Below are 20,593 nucleotides of genomic sequence, written 5' to 3' on the forward strand. Positions count from 1 at the left end.
TGAATCACTGCATTCTCATGTGCAACCCCTGATGTTTGGAGGCCTCTGCTAGTATCAAATCTGAATCCCTATAGTTGAGCAAGCAGACCATGAAAGGTCGTGGCACTGACCCAGCCAGACTGGGCCCAGTGGTGACTCTGTGGGCCCCTTCCACCACATATACTGGGGATGTAGACCCAGGAGTTGCTTGAAGAAAGCCTCTGCAAACACCACCAAATTGGAGCCTTCTGCACCCTCTGGGAGCCCTACTACCTGGACATTATTTCTCTTAAGGAGATTTTCCGCATCCTCTAAGCAGGCCATGAGGAGCTTAACTTTATGCTGGAGGCCAGTCAGTGTCTGGGCAGTGGAGGCCGCTGTGTCCACTTCAGATATATGGATCTCTGCAGCGGTGAGGCAGCCCTGGTACTTATCAAAGTCCTGCCGATTCGGCCTGCATTCCAGTGCAAGGGTGTCTACTTTAGTCATCAAGGAGGACTTACTTGCTTTGATGGCCGCAAGGTTTATAAATGTCGCATGGTCTGCTGGGAGCCCTGACACCGCTGGAGGAGGAAAACCATCTGGATCAGTCCATGTCTCCAGCCATCCACCACTCTGTCTACACAGCTACTGAGGCTGCTGAAGGAGAAGTGACAGACAAGATGGCCACCGCATGTGCTGTAAAACAAAAATCAGAATGTATTCTACATGTCTTTGCTAAGAAAAAAAAATGCCAATAAGGGTATATTTTGTTTACTTGAAAGTTATAGCGTCTACAACTGGCGGTATATATACTGGAATCTTTTATTTTTGTATACTAGTAATGGCGATGATCAGCGACTTATAGCGGGACTGCCACTGACATCACCAATGACACGAATACAGTGATCAATGCTAATAAAAAGCACTAACACTGTACTAATGAAACTGGGCAGGAAAGGGATAACATCTGGGCGATCAAAGGGTTACTAGTGTGCTGTGTGTCTTTACATTGTGTGCTGTGTTCTGTTTTACTTGGGAGACATGCTGCTTTGTATCTCTGCAGCATGTCTATGCTGACAAGAGATCTGTTTTGTTACACACCTCTCCCGCCGGCTTTGCCGTTGATCGCAGAGTGCCAGCCGGGATTCTGTGATTGACATCCCCAGCTGCCATTAGTAGCATGAGCAGGGCTGCCCCCTACCCAGAAATGCAAATCACGTGTGTGTGTATGTGTGTGTGTGTGTGTGTATATGTATGTGTATACAATCATGGCCGAAATTGTTGGCACCCTTGATATTTCTCCAGGAAATCATGTATTTCTCACGAAACGTATTGCATTAACACATGTTTTGCTATACACATGTTTATTCCCTTTGTGTGTATTGGGACAAAACAAAAAAAGGGAGGAAAGAAAGCAAATTCGACATAATGTCACACAAACCTCCAAAAATGGGCTGGACAAAAGTATTGGCACCCTTTCACAACTGCGGATAAATAAGAATGTTACAAGCATGTGATGCTCCTGTAAACTCACCTGGGGCAAGTAACAGGTGTGGGCAATATAGAAATCACACCTGAAAGCAGATAAAAAGGAGAGACGTTCACTTAACCTTTGCATTGTGTGTCTGTCTGTGCCACACTAAGCATGGACAACAGAAAGAGGAGACGAGAACTGTCTGAGGACCTGAGAACCAAAATTGTGGCAAAATATCAACAATCTCAAGGTTACAAGTCCATCTCCAGAGAACTAGATTTGCCTTTGTCCACAGTGCGCAACATTATCAAGAAGTTTGCAACCCATGGCACTGTAGCTAATCTCCCTGGTCGTGGACGGATGAGGAAAATTGATGAAAGATTGCAACGCAGAATAGTCCGGATGGTGGATAAGCAGCCCCAAACATGTTCCAAAGACATTCAAGCTGTCCTGCAGGCTCAGGGAGCATCAGTGTCAGCGCGAACTATCCGTCGACATTTAAATGAAATGAAACGCTATGGCAGGAGACCCAGGAGGACCCCACTGCTGACACAGAGACATAAAAAAGCAAGACTACAGTTTGCCAAAATGTACTTGAGTAAGCCAAAAGCCTTCTGGGAAAACGTCTTGTGGACAGATGAGACCAAGATAGAGCTTTTCGGTAAAGCACATCATTCTACTGTTTACCGAAAACGGAATGAGGCCTACAAAGAACAAAACACAGTACCTACGGTAAAATATGGTGGAGGTTCAATGATGTTTTGGGGTTGTTTTGCTGCCTCTGGCACTGGGTGCCTTGACTGTGTGCAAGGCATCATGAAATCTGAGGATTACCAAAGGATTTTGGGTCGCACTGTAGGGCCCAGTGTCAGAAAGCTGGGTTTGCGTCCAAGATCCTGGGTCTTCCAGCAGGACAATGACCCCAAACATACGTCAAAAAGCACTCAGAAATGGATGGCAAAGAAGCGCTGGAGAGTTCTGAAGTGGCCAGCAATGAGCCCAGATCTAAATCCCATTGAACACCTGTGGAGAGATCTTAAAATTGCTGTTGGGAAAAGGTGTCCTTCCAATAAGAGAGACCTGGAGCTGTTTGCAAAGGAAGAGTGGTCCAAAATTCCGGGTGAGAGGTGTCAGAAGCTTATTGATGGTTATAGGAAGCGACTGATTTCAGTTATGTTTTCCAAAGGGTGTGCAACCAAATATTAAGTTAAGGGTGCCAATACTTTTGTCCAGCCCATTTTTGGGGTTTTGTGTGACATTATGTCATATTTGCTTTTCTGCCTCTGTTTTATATTTGTTCCAATACATACAAAGGGAATAAACATGTGTATAGCAAAACATGTGTTAATGCAATACCTTTTTTGTGTGAAATACTTGATTTTCAGGAAAAATATCAAGGGTGCCAACAATTTCGGCCATGACTGTATATGTATATATACATACAATGTGTGTGTATAATATTATATGGTTTTGCGCAGCCGTGCCACCCTGTAGCAGTACTTCTGCTATTGGGCGGATGGCAAGTGGTTAAAGGGAAAATCTGATTGGTGCAACATTACGGCAGTTGCAATCTAGGAGCTTTTGTGACTTTTTAAATTTTTTGTGAAGAACTGCTTTTTATATACTAATACAACTGTAAAAAGAAACAAGGCCTTAAAACATGTGCTTGGTTAGGGTTTGTCCTTTTAAAACATGCACTATGGCTTCTACCGTGACCAAATCGATTCTTCCATTAAAACTTCCCTTCTCCAATGAGCTGTGTAGTGCTGTTCATTTTGCTACAGAATGAAGAAGTCTGTGGGGCAAATTGAAGGACCTGTCACTTGCTATGTACCAGCAAGAATGCTTTCTGTATGAATGTGTGAGCAATATGTGAGCAGTCTTGTTTTTCCTGCTTGGTGTGATGTGAGGAGGGCCCTATTTTTTATTTTTTTTTTAAAGAATTTGCATTAAAAAAAACACCTGAAAAGCTCAAGCAATCCGCTTCCCTATGTATGTGAATGTATGTGTTTTCACACTGAGGTGTTGCACGTGCGTTGTAAAAACTCCTGCTTGCAGCATCTTTGGGGTATGTTTGGGGAGTTAATTTTTTTTTTTTTTTTATATGCCCCAAGATCGTCTGCTCCCATTGAAATCAATAGAAAACACCTGAAAAATGTCTGAGAAGCATTTTGGTGCAGTTTTAAGTCACGTGTCCTTTAAAAAAGAAATGCAGTAAAAACGCTTGTGTTTTTGCGGTGGATCAGTGTGAAAGTAGCCTTAATCTTACAGAGTTTGCTTTGGACACAACCTACATAGTTGTGTAAGGTGGAGACTGGCCAACCAGTCTTTGCTGAAATCCTTTTGCAAGTCCCTTATTTCCATGAGTCTGGCTTGTAGTGTACATTATAGAGCAGCCTTTGCCATCCCTTTCAACAGTAACTGGAAAGTTATTTCAAGGGTTGCTCTGTCTACAACTCATGATACATTAGTGTGATGGTCAGTGGGACAAATACTCCTTAGTTTTGTGGTCATTGACAAGAATTACCCCCTTACAGATAGCTAAAAAGATCAGTGGTGCATAAATTGCTCAGGGAATCCCCAGCAACCTCCTGAAGGAACCCTTGGATTCCATGGAACCTTGTTTGAGAAACCCTGGTATAGAGCATTTCTCCATGCGTCCTACACCAGCCTTCCTAACCAGTCTTGTTCCTTCTAACCTCCAAACAGCAAGCCTCAAAAGGAACATTTCAGAATAGAAATACAGATGTTGCTACTGCCATCCTTTGTTTTTAATGACCGACCTGGAACCAATATACACAATTTCCTGCATACTGGTTTTAGTTCAGTGATTTAATAGTGTATTAAGAATGAGTTCCCCTGGAGAGATGTCCACAATTATCCACTTACCTATCAACATAATGAGCAGAAAAACTGGTAAAATGGCTTGCTTGTGCTTTCCAAAAATCAGCAAACATTGCATGTTTTTACTGTATGTGAAAAAGTTAGTGTGCATGTTTTTTGTTTTTTTGTTTTTTTTTTTTTTTGGTTGTAGAGAGAGGAATATCTACTGTAGGGAAATGTGGGAAACCCTCCAAAGTGAGAGGAAATTCCTGTCTTGGTTGTTGCTGGAACTGGGGGTCCTGATTGCAAGTTTTTTTTTTTTTTTTTTTTTCCCCAGGTGACAAATCTAAAATGTTAGATTTTTCCATCACCTTCCATTGTGGTGAAAATGGTCTCTAGAACAAATAAAGGGTGAATCTGAGGTGCGGACACACAAAACCTTATATATCAATATTGTACCGCGCTCCAATCTATACAACTATAAGTGCTCTGATAAATTATAAATGACTGAAGTGTATCACCAATAATTCAATAATATTCTAAATCCATAATACTTGAATCCATAATTGATATAAATCCATAATACTTGAATCCATAATTGATATAAATGTATAAATAAATTAAATTAATATTTTTAAATAAGTGCATAAAAAACTAAGTGCATTAAAAAACTAATAAAAAGTGAAAATATATAAATGAAAAAGTGAAAATATAAAAAATGAAATAAACTGAAAAAAATGAAAAAATTGGAATGACAGTTCAGTTCATACGAATTGAGATGGTAATGTAGTTCAATCTAGTCTGCGTAGTAGGTCAGTGTTCATGGCATGAACCTCTCTCTCCTTCCTCCTCTCCTTTCTCCTCAATACAGCTTTTCTCAATAAGAACTTTCTCCTCTAGCTGCTTGACTTATTCCTCCATAGCCGATACATACAGAGAAGGGAAAAAGAAACAGTGTCTTATCCTGGGTAACAAATGTTTATTGAGCTTCTGATCTCCCACTCACATGGTATCAGTAAAAGTAGCGCTTTGTATACAATGTATCCAAATCCTCCTGCAAACAGCCCTGCAGGTGTGTGTGTGTTCACTCGATATACTCGCCGTTCCTCTGTGGATGCGTGATGACGTCACCGCCCCTCCCCTACGCGTTACGCTACAGGGACTCGTAGCTTCCTCTGGGGGATGTAGTTTTACATGTCATCCTGCACTGAGGTTATATATATCCTACCGGCGCCATTTTTGCTGTGATTTATACGTTCTTAATACCCCCTCCATATTTTAGGAGTCCAAATGATGTCTTAATGTTAACACTATTATATATATACGTAGTGCGCCTCATCATCCTCCGGCTGCATATTGAATGCTTCCACACACACCCTTCACAATTAGGATTGTAGTCTCATACTTTTTGTACTATTACATCGCCATAAAGATAATCATAATCATTTCTATATTATCCACAATTTACATACTGTATCTCCATATTAAACATTTAAATTCCTTTATATACATTTTTAATAAAAGATTAAAATAAAAATATAAGTTTAGCAATAACTAATTTATTTAAAATTGCTAAAAAATAATAAAAATAGATGGAAAATAAAAAATAAAAATAAAAATAAAAAATTAAAAATAAAAATAATAAAAAAATATAAAATAAAAAAATAAAAATACAAATAAAAATAAAAAATAAAAAATAAATAAAAAATAAGAATAAGAATAAAAATAAAATACAATTAAAATTAAAATAAAAATCCAAATAAAAATGAAAATAAAAAATAAATAAAAATAAATATAAAAATAAAGTAAAAATAAAAATAAAAATTAAAAAATAAACCTATTACTTAAATGTTTAAAAATTCAAACATTCAAATATTAAATGTTGTATTATAAGTGCTTGTAGCACCAACACTACCTTAAAATTGTTTTTATATGCTAATCTTTAATTAACGTCTTTAACATTAATACATCTGTATTACCCCAATAATATTCTACTCTATATAAGAAATATATTCTTATGCTCCTTAATACATAATAATATCAATAATCACTCAGGAAACAAGCTAGATCAAATTCCTTATTTAGTCCCAACGGATGCAAAGAATTCATTTGGTAAATCCACTGGGATTCTTTCTTACTAATTTCTCTGATAAGATTATCCCCTCTCCAGTGTGCCTTATGTTTTTCTATTCCCCAAAATTCTAATCCTTCTGTTTTCTGACCACGATATAATTTAAAATGTAATGATACATTGTGATATTTATATCCTTTTGAAATATTTCTAACATGCTCCTTTATTCTTTCTTTTAGCATGCGTTTTGTTCTTCCTATGTAGATTTTATTGCACGGACATTTTAGTGCATATATTACCCCCTTGGTGTCACATGATATAAATTGCTTTATCTTGAATATTTTTCCACTTATTGAATTAGTGAAATGCAGTCTATTTCTGGGATTATTCTTTGTTCTAGTACAACCATAGCATCTTCCACATTTATAAAAACCAATTCCCTGAAAGAACGAAAGTAAGTTTTGTTTAGGGGGATCTAATATGTTCTTTACTACCTTGTCTCTAATGTTGGGAGCTTTTTTATAGATGAATCTTGGGTTATCCGGAATGTTATCTTTCAGATCTTTATCCAGTTTTAATATATCCCAGAGGAGATGATATATCACTAGAGCAATTCTATACAGAATTAAATAAGAACCATAACAACATAACACTCGGCTGGAATAGCAGCGATACAATAATTAATTTTTTAGATATATGGCTAGTAAAAGGATCATCTATCTATACAAAAAATTACTTTAAAAACACAGATAGAAATTCATATATACCCACCCATAGTTGCCATCATAAGGCATGGATAAAGAACATACCTAGAGGGCAGTTCACAAGACTGAGACGCAATTGTACACATGATATAGATTATCAGGAACAGAGTGACATCCTTGTAAAGAGATTCATCAATAAAGGGTACAAAAAAGAGTATATAGGTGAAGAAAGGGATAGGGTAGGTGCACTAGATAGAAGCAAATTACTAACAAAAAGTCAGAATAATAATATGGACAATGCCATGACTATCATAATGCCTTATAATAAGCAATATAAAGATGTGCAAAAAATAATTAAAAAATATTGGGATATATTAAAACTGGATAAAGATCTGAAAGATAACATTCCGGATAACCCAAGATTCATCTATAAAAAAGCTCCCAACATTAGAGACAAGGTAGTAAAGAACATATTAGATCCCCCTAAACAAAACTTACTTTCGTTCTTTCAGGGAATTGGTTTTTATAAATGTGGAAGATGCTATGGTTGTACTAGAACAAAGAATAATCCCAGAAATAGACTGCATTTCACTAATTCAATAAGTGGAAAAATATTCAAGATAAATCAATTTATATCATGTGACACCAAGGGGGTAATATATGCACTAAAATGTCCGTGCAATAAAATCTACATAGGAAGAACAAAACGCATGCTAAAAGAGAGAATAAAGGAGCATGTTAGAAATATTTCAAAAGGATATAAATATCACAATGTATCATTACATTTTAAATTATATCGTGGTCAGAAAACAGAAGGATTAGAATTTTGGGGAATAGAAAAACATAAGGCACACTGGAGAGGGGATAATCTTATCAGAGAAATTAGTAAGAAAGAATCCCAGTGGATTTACCAAATGAATTGTTTGCATCCGTTGGGACTAAATAAGGAATTTGATCTAGCTTGTTTCCTGAGTGATTGATATTATTATGTATTAAGGAGCATAAGAATATATTTCTTATATAGAGTAGAATATTATTGGGGTAATACAGATGTATTAATGTTAAAGACGTTAATTAAAGATTAGCATATAAAAACAATTTTAAGGTAGTGTTGGTGCTACAAGCACTTATAATACAACATTTAATATTTGAATGTTTGAATTTTTAAACATTTACCGTAAGTAATAGGTTTATTTTTTAATTTTTATTTTAATTTTTATTTTTACTTTATTTTTATTTTTATATTTATTTATTTTTATTTATTTATTTATTTTCATTTGGATTTTTATTTTAATTTTATTTTTATTCTTTTTATTTTTTATTTTTTATTTGTATTTTTTATTTGTATTTTTTTATTTTATATTTTTTTTATTTTTATTTATTTTTTATTTTCCATTTATTTATTTTTTAGCAATTTTAAATAAATTAGTTATTGCTAAACTTATATTTTTATTTTAATCTTTTATTAAAAATGTATATAAAGGAATTTAAATGTTTAATATGGAGATACAGTATGTAAATTGTGGATAATATAGAAATGATTATGATTATCTTTATGGCGATGTAATAGTACAAAAAGTATGAGACTACAATCCTAATTGTGAAGGGTGTGTGTGGAAGCATTCAATATGCAGCCGGAGGATGATGAGGCGCACTACGTATATATATAATAGTGTTAACATTAAGACATCATTTGGACTCCTAAAATATGGAGGGGGTATTAAGAACGTATAAATCACAGCAAAAATGGCGCCGGTAGGATATATATAACCTCAGTGCAGGATGACATGTAAAACTACATCCCCCAGAGGAAGCTACGAGTCCCTGTAGCGTAACGCGTAGGGGAGGGGCGGTGACGTCATCACGCATCCACAGAGGAACGGCGAGTATATCGAGTGAACACACACACACCTGCAGGGCTGTTTGCAGGAGGATTTGGATACATTGTATACAAAGCGCTACTTTTACTGATACCATGTGAGTGGGAGATCAGAAGCTCAATAAACATTTGTTACCCAGGATAAGACACTGTTTCTTTTTCCCTTCTCTGTATGTATCGGCTATGGAGGAATAAGTCAAGCAGCTAGAGGAGAAAGTTCTTATTGAGAAAAGCTGTATTGAGGAGAAAGGAGAGGAGGAAGGAGAGAGAGGTTCATGCCATGAACACTGACCTACTACGCAGACTAGATTGAACTACATTACCATCTCAATTCGTATGAACTGAACTGTCATTCCAATTTTTTCATTTTTTTCAGTTTATTTCATTTTTTATATTTTCACTTTTTCATTTATATATTTTCACTTTTTATTAGTTTTTTAATGCACTTAGTTTTTTATGCACTTATTTAAAAATATTAATTTAATTTATTTATACATTTATATCAATTATGGATTCAAGTATTATGGATTTATATCAATTATGGATTCAAGTATTATGGATTTAGAATATTATTGAATTATTGGTGATACACTTCAGTCATTTATAATTTATCAGAGCACTTATAGTTGTATAGATTGGAGCGCGGTACAATATTGATATATAAAGTTAACATCTATACACCTGGAGAGGGTGTAATAAGTACCTGGCGATCTAATATCTAATTAAGCACGTAATTAATTTATTAGTGGTTCACTTTATTCATTATTTATAACTATTTTTATACACGGAATTAATTGCTCTATAAGTAAGAAAACTTCTAGTGGCTCACAAGTATTTAACCAATTTGCATTTTTGACACACAAAACCTGATGTGGGTTTTATTTGTTACAAATCTACCCAAAAGAAATGCAGTTTAAGGTGTTAGATTGTTGTTCATATGCGTATAAAACGAAACATTTTAATATTTCAGCTTATCAGTCCTTAAATGTGGCGGCTGCATTAGTTTTCAGGCTTTTTCACCTGCCGATTCTGCCTTTAACATATGTTATGCCCTGTCCTAATGTGACGATGCTTACTGTACCGTATGGAGGAGCAGTGTTTTCACCTTTGTTCACCAATTACAGGAAATACCAGAGAATGCGGCGGACATTGCTCACCTTGATTTTCTGCATGAGCCGAGCATCCTGAGTGGGATTGACTTACGATACACAAAGTCGAAGATGTGGGAATTTTTGAGGCACACATGGAAGGTAAGACTGTTTTAAAGAATATGTAAACCCAACATTTCATATACCTGCTATGCCATGTACTTATATGAAAGTCTCACTGTTCTCTCCTGTGATATCCCTGGTGTTTCTGCCAGCCCCTTTGCTTTCCAATAAACTTACCACACTAAACAGGAGTACAGCGTGGTCTGTTCCCTGGCTGTGCTGGGAACTTTCTGCTTTCCTCCAATGATCAGATCCTGACACACTCCTGCACAGCCATTCACTGGGAAGATCAGTGTGCTGCTGGTTCTCCTTCCCCAGTTCTTGTGCAGCTGTGAACAGAGGGGATGTGATCACTTATAAAAGATAAAAACAATATTTTCAATCTATAAATGTTTTGCCTTTCCTTTCTATTTTAAAACTGAATGGGTTGTGGTACAAGGTGAGTGTTTATAGTCACTTTAACCTGGTCTTGACTCCTGATTAAAGATATACCTTTTCCAGGTCAGTGATATGCCAGGGTTAAAGGGTTAGCAAATGAACAATATCCAAGCTCAACTGTGAGTTCAGCTTCTAATTACCTTAGATTGTACACCCCTTGAGGGTTAGGGACTGATGTGAATGTACAATATATACAGTTGTGTTCAAAATAAATCCGACATCACTAACCTGATCAATCACTGTTTTTGGTAGAAATGATATTTCTACATGGCAAATAATTTACTAGCAGGTGTAGTAGAGTAATAGAAATCCAACAGACCCAACAGTCATGACATGCATGCTGCTGATTCTGTGTAATTGAATCACTAATTGAAAGGGGCATGTTCAAAATAATAACAGTCTGGAGTTCTATTAGTGAGGTCATTCATTCTTTGAAAAACAGGTGGCAATTTCCTTTAAGGAAGGAAGGCAGCAAATGTTGTACATGCTGGTTACAGTGCATTTCTCTCTGCAATTCTGAGAAAAATGGGTCATTCCAGACATTGTTCAGAACAGCGTACCTTGATTAAAAAGTTGATTGGAGAGGGGAAAACATATAAAGAAGTGCAGAAAATGATAGGCTGCTCAGCTAAAATGATCGCAAATGCTTTAAAATGGCAACCAAAACCTGAAAGACGTGGAAGAAAGCGAAAAACTACCATTCGAATGGATAGAAGAATAGCCAAAATGGCAAGGACTCAGCCAACAATCAGCTCCAGGAAGATCAAAGAAGGTGTAAAGTTACCTGTGAGTACTGTTACAATTAGACGCCTATGTGAAGCCAAGCTATCTGCAAGAAGCCCCCGCAAAGTCCCACTGTTGAAAAAAAGACGTGCTGAAGAGGTTACAATTTGCCAAAGAGCACATTGACTGGCCTAAAGAGAAATGGCGCAACATTTTGTGGACTGATGAAAGTAAGATTGTTCTTTTTGGGTCTAGTGGTCGGAGACAGTTTGTCAGACGACCCCCAAACACTGAATTCAAGCCACAGTACACTGTGAAGACAGTGAAGCATGGTTGTGCAAGCATCATGATATGGGGATGTTTCTCATACTACGGTGTTGGGCCTATTTATCACATACCAGGGATCATGGATCAGTTTGAATACATCAGAATACTTGAAGAGGTCATGCTGCCTTATGCTGAAGAGGAAATGCCCTTGAAATGGGTGTTCCAACAAGACAACGACCCCAAACACAACAGTAAACATGCAACATCTTGGTTCCAGACCAACAAGATTGACATTATGGAGTGGCCAGCCCAATCCCCGGATCTTAATCCAATAGAAAACTTGTGGGGTGACATAAAAAATGCAGTTTCTGAGGCAAAACCAAGAAATAGAGAAGAACTGTGGAATGTAGTCCAATCATCCTGGGCTGGAATACCTGTTCACAGGGGCCAGACGTTGGTTGACTCCATGCAACACAGATGTACAGCAGTTCTCAGAAACAGTGCTTATACAACTAAATATTCATTAAGTGATTCAAAGGAAAGCAAAATCTTCAAACATTTTTCAGTTTATATAGTGAATGTTTAAGTTTGTAAAGAAGAATACAAACACTGCTATTTTTTTGAACAGTCGAATCACTTTTCTTCAATTTTTTTTAGAGGAACAACACAAATTTGATATTTTTCTTGTTTTGATTTGGAATAGAATGTGTAGTGTTCCCAATGCATTTGTGTGTATGGAAATAAAAGCTATTAGAAGGATTTTGAGCTTTATTCACTTTTTTCAACACACTGCTATTATTTTGAACACAACTGTATGTAAAGCGCTGCATAAATTTGACGGCGCTATATAAGTACCTGAAATAAATGGCTGAAGATTGTTGGTCTGGCCAGGGGCGGACTAACTCATGGGGCCTCTGGGCAATAGGGGATCATGGGGCCCCTGTGTCCTTGCCCACACTCAAAGCACACCCAAATAAGCCTATAAAAAGGTACCGGGGCATTTCATGGGGCACCCTACTGGCCCTGGGCCCTCATGCAGTGCCCGAGTTTTCGAATGGTCAGTCCGCCCCTGGGACTGGCTATAGTGCTCCCGCACTCAAAAGATCAGATCCATAGTAACATCAAGCCAGCAACTGTGTGGTTTGTAATATCCAAATCTTTATTGGATACATAAACACTGGTAACAAGCTGTTACCAGTGTCTTTTAGTATGTAGCCAATAAATATTTGGATTTTATGGGCTACATAGTTGCTGGTTTGATGTTACTAAGAGTTAAAGGATTAGTTTACCTTTTTTTTTTTTTTTTTTTTTTTTTTTTAATAAAAAAAAAAAAAAAACCTCTGCAGTCCATGAATGCCATTTTATGATTGTAAACTAATCAAATTATAAAAATCAGCTTGTGCTCAAATTCCCTACACCGGGGGTCAGCAACCTGTAGATCACAGCCAGGTGACTAGTAGATCGCTACCTCCCCATCCAAGTGCAATGCTGGTGGACTACTTGAAAAGTTGGAGCTGTAGTAGGGAGCTAGAGCTACATAAGCCGATGCCTCCTCTGTAGTGCTGGCTCCTGTCCTATGTGGAGAGTTAACTGCACTCCACCTTTTATCTTAGCTAGCAGTCTCCAGAGTGGTGCCAGAAGCAGGAAAGACCTTCAGGTCAGTGTGAAGCAATACACTGGGCATAATGGTATGGGGCTGCTTTCACACTGATGCACTGCGGTTCGCACACATTGTGGGTGCAGTGTACCTCCAGCTTTCCTTCAGGTTTGCTGCGCTTGGACATACTTCTATTAGATCCTGTGGGTTTGGCACACTTTCAGAAAGTGTACCACGCCTGCAGGATATAATAGAAGTCTATGGAAAAGTGCAGCTAACCCAGCTGTCTGTCACCCTGCACTGCACAGGCGGTGCAGGTAAACCGCAGCACATCAGTCTGAAAGCAGCCGTATAGGGGGCTCAGAACTGTAAGTTTACATTTGCAGTTTGGGGAGTAGTAAAACCCCATAGTGTTTTTACCACCACCTTCCCAATCGCACCCCCTTTAGCTGCAGTAACCAAGGGTGTACACATGTCGCAGTTGTCCACCCTGTCGAGGTTGGTGGATAGCACCTGCCAAGCATGACCTGTTCAAGTGAATGAGGCCGATCTGCAAGTACCCTGCAACCTTGTACAGTAAGCAAGGAGTTAAAACAGGCAGGGTTGTGTTGCTTTCTCACCACCTGCTATAACACCTTGGACCCCGCAGAAGCATAGTTATGGGGAGCTTGCAGAGTGGCCCCATTTACTTGCATAGGTCACGATTGCCAGTGGATAGCACCCTCCAAAAGCAACAGGGGGTTTAATTCCTGCTGTGAAATGTGTACACCTTTGACTGCTTTCTCAGCAGTTAAAGGGGGTAGGGTTTGGGGGCAGTAAAACCAAGACTCAACTGCAGAGTTTTAACCCCCCCCCCCAACTTTGTAAGAACGAGCCCTAATGGCGCCACTGCTGAATGCAACTAAGGGCTCATTCACCAATGCAGCAGGTATTGCTGCTCCTTTGAAAAGCAATCTGTGTTAGACAGGTGGTGAGGAAGCGATATGTTGCCTCCTCACCACCTGACTTAAATCCACGATTGCTGTGCAATGCATGCGATTGTCATACGGTAGTACGGCAATTAGTGGTTTAAATCAGGTGTGAAGAGGAGACACTGGGCCCGGTGATCTTTGACATCTGCCTTGTTTAGGTAGATTTCCACCTCTTTAAGGTTGCCTACCGCTGGCCTACAGGTATGGGAGGAGCATAAAGTGTAGCCTGCCCCAAGCACTTCTTATATTTCACAACCTCATCCTCCTTTGACAGACCAGCTGTTAGGACGAGCACCCCCTAGCAGTGCAGAAGAGTGCCATCCTCCTGAGCCCTGCACATGTACAATCTGCTCTCCACTGCGCAAATTAGCTCAGTGGCTGCAATGGGAGTGTTTCAGCTGCTGGGGTGGTCTGTGGAGGCAAGAGAGCACTGCATGTGTGGGGCTCCGAAGGACAGTACTCACTCTTGTACTACTGGGGGTGCTCATCCGAACAGCTGATCCATTGTAGAGGATAGGACAGAGAGTTGTGAAAAATATCAGGTGTTTGGGGCAGACTACACTCCATGCTTCGTGCCTCAGTTCCTGTGGAGAGGGAGAGGAGGTGCAGCCAGGCACAGTGCTGGATCGATTGAGGACTTGGTCTAAATGTGTGACTCCTTTGGTGCTTTTTAATCTTACAAATGAAATGTAATCTACTGTGGGAACCGTGTGTCAATTGACTTTTCCTTTACCTTCAGGTTCAGTGGGAGGCAGAACCAGCCCCTAACAAGCATTGTTCTAGAATGACGCTCAAACATGCCTCACTAGTTTTTGGGAAACACTTCTCACTGCTCGATGTGGATGTTGTTGCTCGTCAGGTAAATAGTCCTGGTCTTCTGCTGTCTAAGAATGTATAGAAACTTCCTTCATTATATTATGTGTAAGGATTCACTCGTTAGAAACTCCTAGAGGATGATCATCTAGCTGGCATTGGGAGCAATACATTTGAGTAACGTGCTGAAAAACTGACAGCAGTCCATAATTCATATTTCATGCATCCCATGGCTTGACTTTTTTTTTTAAAATAAAAACCATCCTGGAGATTTCCTGCAATCAAAATAACTGAAGTTGTTAAAGCTAAATCTCTCGGATTTTATTTTTGAAATGAAAAGCATCTTCAGATCAGTTGCTTGCAATTGTTAGCAGTCCAATTTTTTTTCAAAAGCTGTTCAGATTGGTCGGTGGTTACTGGTTTAAATGTTTTCCATTTACATTGCATCTTGTGGAATTTGGTACTCCCTGCTCATCAGACCCTATAATGTCTTCTCTCTTCAGGTCGGACCTGGAATAGTGTTTTTGAGCTTTCAACATTCCTTCCTGGGCCAAGGCATAATTCTGCATTGCGTGACCCCTGTGGAGCCTCTCATGCAGAAAGTATCACACAGCATCTACTACCAGAAGAATTACCCCACCATCGTCCCTAGGTTTATTTTGTTGGCAGAGTGTACACAGGTGGGTAATGGGTTCCAGCCAGGCAGGGAAGGGGGATACTACCATGGCCAGGAGAAGTATATGGCAGAGGCATATAATTATAACAAGTCAAGAACTAGGGATAAGAATTTGCAGAGACAGAATGAACCAATGTCTTTCCAACACATAGTAGTGCTTAAATGGGAACTATGGGCAAAAATGACGCACAGGATGCAATCTCCTGTACCATTGCTTTTATTACCTGTTGATCCTGCCAGCACGTATTTCAACTTTAACAGACCAAGCTGTCCAGCAAAATTGGAAGTTGGGAGGGTGTGACAAACCATTAGGTTAAAACCTTTATCCCAAAAAGGAAGAAACCGCCTGTAACTGCTTAAAAAGTGTTGGCCAGGAATTAGATCAACATTACACTAAAATTACAGTCTAAGGCCTTGATCACAAATGTATGAATCTGCGCCCTGTGTGACTGTGTTTAAAGGTGTTCTGTGCATCAACATTGCTGTCAATTGCACGGACACAGCCGCTGCTTCCAATCTGACATCTGTGCAGGTGCATTTGAGGCTGTACATTGATGTGGAGGTAACATTGGGAGCAATGTCTGCAGCCGCTGCATCCCAATTGATGGCAATAGGACTGCCCACAGGAATGCACAGGATACCTGTGTATTCCCATGTGGGTACATGCGTTAGTCACCCGGGGCACATTTATGAAGCCTTAGATGAACGTTACACATGTGACTAACTAACATATTAAAGCCTAACTCCAGCAAACTGCTGGGTGCAACTAAAGGGGCACACAAAGCATTTGAATTTAGTGTCAGTGCTGCAGCACAAACAAGAATGGTCTTCCCCTGCCCCCCCATCCTCTCCACTAACCACGCCACCATCACTCCCACCCCACTTGCCAAGGTCCTGGGAGTCACCCTGGACTCCCACCTCTCCTTCCTACCCCACGTCCAAATGCTGTCAAGATCATGCAGGCTCCACCTCCGCAACATCTCCAGGATACGTACATTCCTCACCCCACACACTACCAAACTACTCGTACACTCCCTCGTCATCTCACGCCTGGACTACTGCAACTCCCTCCTCACCGGCCTACCCAAACGAACGCTAACCCCACTCCAGTCGATCATGAACTCTGCGGCGAGACTCATCCACCTCACTAACCGCTCCACATCCGCAACCCCCCTCTGCCAATCACTTCACTGGCTCCCGATTGCCCAACGCATCAAATTCAAACTACTAACCCTGACCTACAAAGCCATCCACAATGCTGCCCCAACCTACTTAACTGACCTGATACCCAAATACTACCCTACCAGTGCCCTTCGCTCCTCTCAGGACCTCCTACTCTCTAGCTCCCTGATCTCCTCCTCCCACGCCTGACTACAAGACTTCTCCAGGACCTCCCCCATCCTCTGGAATTCCCTACCCCAATCCATCAGACTGTCACCCACCCTCACCACCTTCAGGCGCACCCTGAAGACCCACCTCTTCAGGGAGGCCTACCCCTCCCTCACCTAACATCTGACTTCCACTCCTCCCACCACCTCATCCCCCAGAGCCACTTCCTCCTGTACCACTTTCCCCTCCCTCCTAGATTGTAAGCTCGAAAGAGCAGGGCCCTCGAACCCCTCGTGTATCGCACTCTGTCTTGTCTCATTTCTTGTCCCCTTGCCTTTGTACAGCGCTGAGCAAACCCTTTGGTGCTATATAAATACTGTATAATAATAATAAATGGGCGAAAACAAAATTAGGTCTGTGAAAAATATCGCCACACATTTTCTAATGCTCTAAAATCTTTACTGCAGTTTGAACGGGATGTGATGGTCTGGAACAACAAAAAATACATCAGCAAGCCACTACTTGTTAAAGAGGACTCTGCCATTGCCAAACACCGTCGGTGGTACTCCCAGTTCTACAGTGACAACAGCCCTAGGCTTACCTTCCAGGAGGATGGGCTGGATTGGTGAAAAGAACTTTACTAGGCTTCCGTTAAGAGTGCCTATATGCAAAACCTTTTTTTATACCAAAGACATTATCATACAATACTTGTAATCAAGAACTGTAAATGAAATGTGAAATATTTATTTTTTTACACAAGGCTTCGACTTTTTTTCCTTTGGAATGCTTAAACCTGGTCATAGATGGAGGTTCCACCCTATGTGCCTAGGGTTGATGCGGTGTTTCCAGAATCTGCATTTGAATATGAATGGCATCAAAAGGGTGCATTTTTATTCACTTATCGGTATTCGTTTTTTCATACTTGAAGAAAAGAATCCAAAAGATTAGAAATCTGAAGTGAAACTTTAGGCTGCTTCTCCAGAAAGGTTACGCGAGTCCTGCTTCAGAGGATCATCCCTTCAAAGACACAAGTCCTTCCTCTGACCACTTTCTGTACTTCATTTGTCAGAACTTGTCTAGTTTTGAGACTGGTCACAAAGGAGCAAGCTGTTACCTCAGTGGCAGCATGGAAATGGTTGTGGTGAAACTAGACCTTTTTTTTTTTTTTCAAGAAATGTTTAGCTGGAAGGAAGAGCAATATACAGCTGGTTGGGGAGGTATCATCACTAAAAATACAGAAACACCAGGATTAAAGGGATGGCTATTTCTATTCAATTTCTGACAACCTTCCACTCTACCAAACATGCCTTTCACCCCCTTTAGAGCTGTTGGCAAGGGCCAGCCAGTTTAGATCGCCCTTTTTCCATCCTACAGGCCTTTTGAGTATAAATTCTAAAAGCGTACTTAAAAGCCCATCTTAAGGCAAAATTATTTTTTCTCCCAATTCACTGCGGTTGTGCCCACAACTGCACAGGTCAACTGCTTGCTTTGTCTAGGGGTGAGCAGAAAGCTCATAATCACCTGATCCTTCGATCTCCAGAAAAGGATGCTTCACAGTACGGCAGTAGACTATTTCCGGTCTATGGAGCCTGCTCTGGGCATGATGTCAGGAACAGTCCACTATTTAAGACTGCTGGAGTGTGGGGTGCCAGACAAGTCTTGGGCTGGAAGGATCAGGTAAGTATATCTCTGCTCTTCTCTCCCCTAAAAAAAACAAGCAGTTAACCTATGCAGTGTGGGCACAGTTCCACTGCACTGGAATTTTTGTTTTTTGCATGGAGTTGGGCTTTAAAGCTTAACTGGCTTGTTATAGTATGGCTTCAACTAAAGAAAGATGGTGCTTTCTAGACAATTCTTTTTTGGTAACAAATGTTTTATTGCACTGCACTTATGGTACCATTTTTATGGCTGATGGCCTTGACTAAAAGGAGCAGAATAACTCTTGATCACTACTCTGCACTTTAAGACTTGTTAATAGTAGTGCTACAACTTTGAGCTTGTGCCTTTTTTGATATTGTAAAATTGGGTGCACACTGTTTAATTTGTCTTCCATTAGAAGTGCTTAATTTCCATCCTCTCGTATCCTGTCTTTATTGTTTCTGGTTATCTAGATGAGTACTTTGATCCTGAAGTTGTTAGAGGAAAAGTGGATTTTGTGGTTTTGGCTACCCCAAATATGAAGACCAGCGTTGGCAAGAGGAATAGTTGTCAAATGACATAGTGGTCATCTTTGACTATGAAGATGATTTTGATATTTTATTAATTGATGGGTTGACTACTTGGGATTTAATAACCATTCAGGGGTTGGTCACATTGCAATAGGAAATTATGGTATAATGAAAATGTAGAAAACTTTGCATGCACACAAGTTTCATTCTTCTTGTGGCAGTTTGTCATGGCATATGCAGATATATACTGCTCTCATTTTCTGCACTAGGGTGACCAAGCTCTAATGGGGAAACACATTTGATATAAATCTGTTAGTCCAAAAGCTAAAACCTCCTTTTCACAGATTGATAGGCACTTTATGATGTGCTTTTACGGTGGGGCTGAATTAATATTGATGTATACCATTTTAAGCATAGTAGTTTTGCCTTAATGCCAGTTTTGTGTTATGTTGTGGCCTAAAAAAATGGAAAAAGGGGGGAGTCCTTGCTTATTTGGTATTGCAGTTAAACATAAGGTAACAAATAAAAACCCACCCAGGCTGCATCTGGCACACATTCTGTTCAGGTGTGTAAAGGGCATTTGGAATGGAAGCATGCTATACATTTTTCATATTCAAGTGCCCATAGAAATGTTTCTAAGTTTGGGTTCACACTAGACCAGGACAGCTGCTGGAGCACTTTAGCTATCTGTTCCTGGCAGTGTGTTGTGCGATTCAGCTTTTTTTTTTTGAAAAACTTTATTTGAAGTGTACAAAATGTACACTTCATTGGAGCTATACAGCAGCACAGTGCACTGCGATAAAATGCAGGCATCTGGGCTGTTTTGGAGTGTGAGTGGGACACACAGGAAACAATTGCTTTGTGTATCCTTTTGGTGACAGGGAGTGGGACACACAGGAAACAATTGCTTTGTGTGTCCTTTCGGTGGCAGGCGGTGGGACACACAGGAAACAATTGCTTTGTGTGTCCTTTCGGTGGCAGGCGGTGGGACACACAGGAAACAATTGCTTTGTGTGTCCTTTCGGTGGCAGGCGGTGGGACACACAGGAAACAATTGCTTTGTGTGTCCTTTCGGTGGCAGGCGGTGGGACACACAGGGAACTATTGCTTTGTGTGTCCTTTCGGTGGCAGGCGGTGGGACACACAGGAAACAATTGCTTTGTGTGTCCTTTTGGTGACAGGTGGTTTACAATGCAGTAAAACATCTGCCGCTGTACAATGAGTGAATTGGCCCTAAAAGATGGAACTTGGCATGACCTGTTCATCCCACAATTCAAGGCTCTGTCTTTCAATGATGGTCACTTTTGGCAGGAAAGGTAGCAGCAGGGCCTAAAGAGGTGAGAAAATACTGTTGAGGTGGAAGCTTTAAAGCAAACCTGTTGACTTTGATTGGACAAAGCAAAGGCTTGTTTAAATTTGGTAACTTTCTCAGCACATAGTCCTGGGTGCATACAGACCCTTCCTGGTCACCATCTGTGATCTGCCTGT

General features: G+C 39.9%; 1 protein-coding gene across 1 annotated transcript in view; it reads left to right on the forward strand.

The window, feature by feature from the left end:
- LOC149463576 (cholesterol 7-desaturase nvd-like) overlaps window positions 1-19,009 on the forward strand; it is a 45,635-nt gene extending 26,626 nt beyond the window's left edge. The window contains exons 4-7 of the mRNA XM_089675147.1: window positions 10,037-10,162; window positions 14,859-14,978; window positions 15,436-15,612; window positions 17,405-19,009. Of these exons, the coding sequence (XP_089531273.1) occupies window positions 10,037-10,162; window positions 14,859-14,978; window positions 15,436-15,612; window positions 17,405-17,566 (585 nt within the window). The 3' untranslated portion in view covers window positions 17,567-19,009. The remainder of the gene's footprint in view (window positions 1-10,036; window positions 10,163-14,858; window positions 14,979-15,435; window positions 15,613-17,404) is intronic.
- The last annotated feature ends 1,584 nt before the right edge of the window (window positions 19,010-20,593 follow it).

The sequence above is a fragment of the Staurois parvus genome, unplaced genomic scaffold, assembly GCF_062004578.1.
Source record: "Staurois parvus isolate SC_StPar_1 unplaced genomic scaffold, SC_StPar_1.0 ptg000154l, whole genome shotgun sequence".
NCBI lineage: Eukaryota > Metazoa > Chordata > Amphibia > Anura > Ranidae > Staurois > Staurois parvus.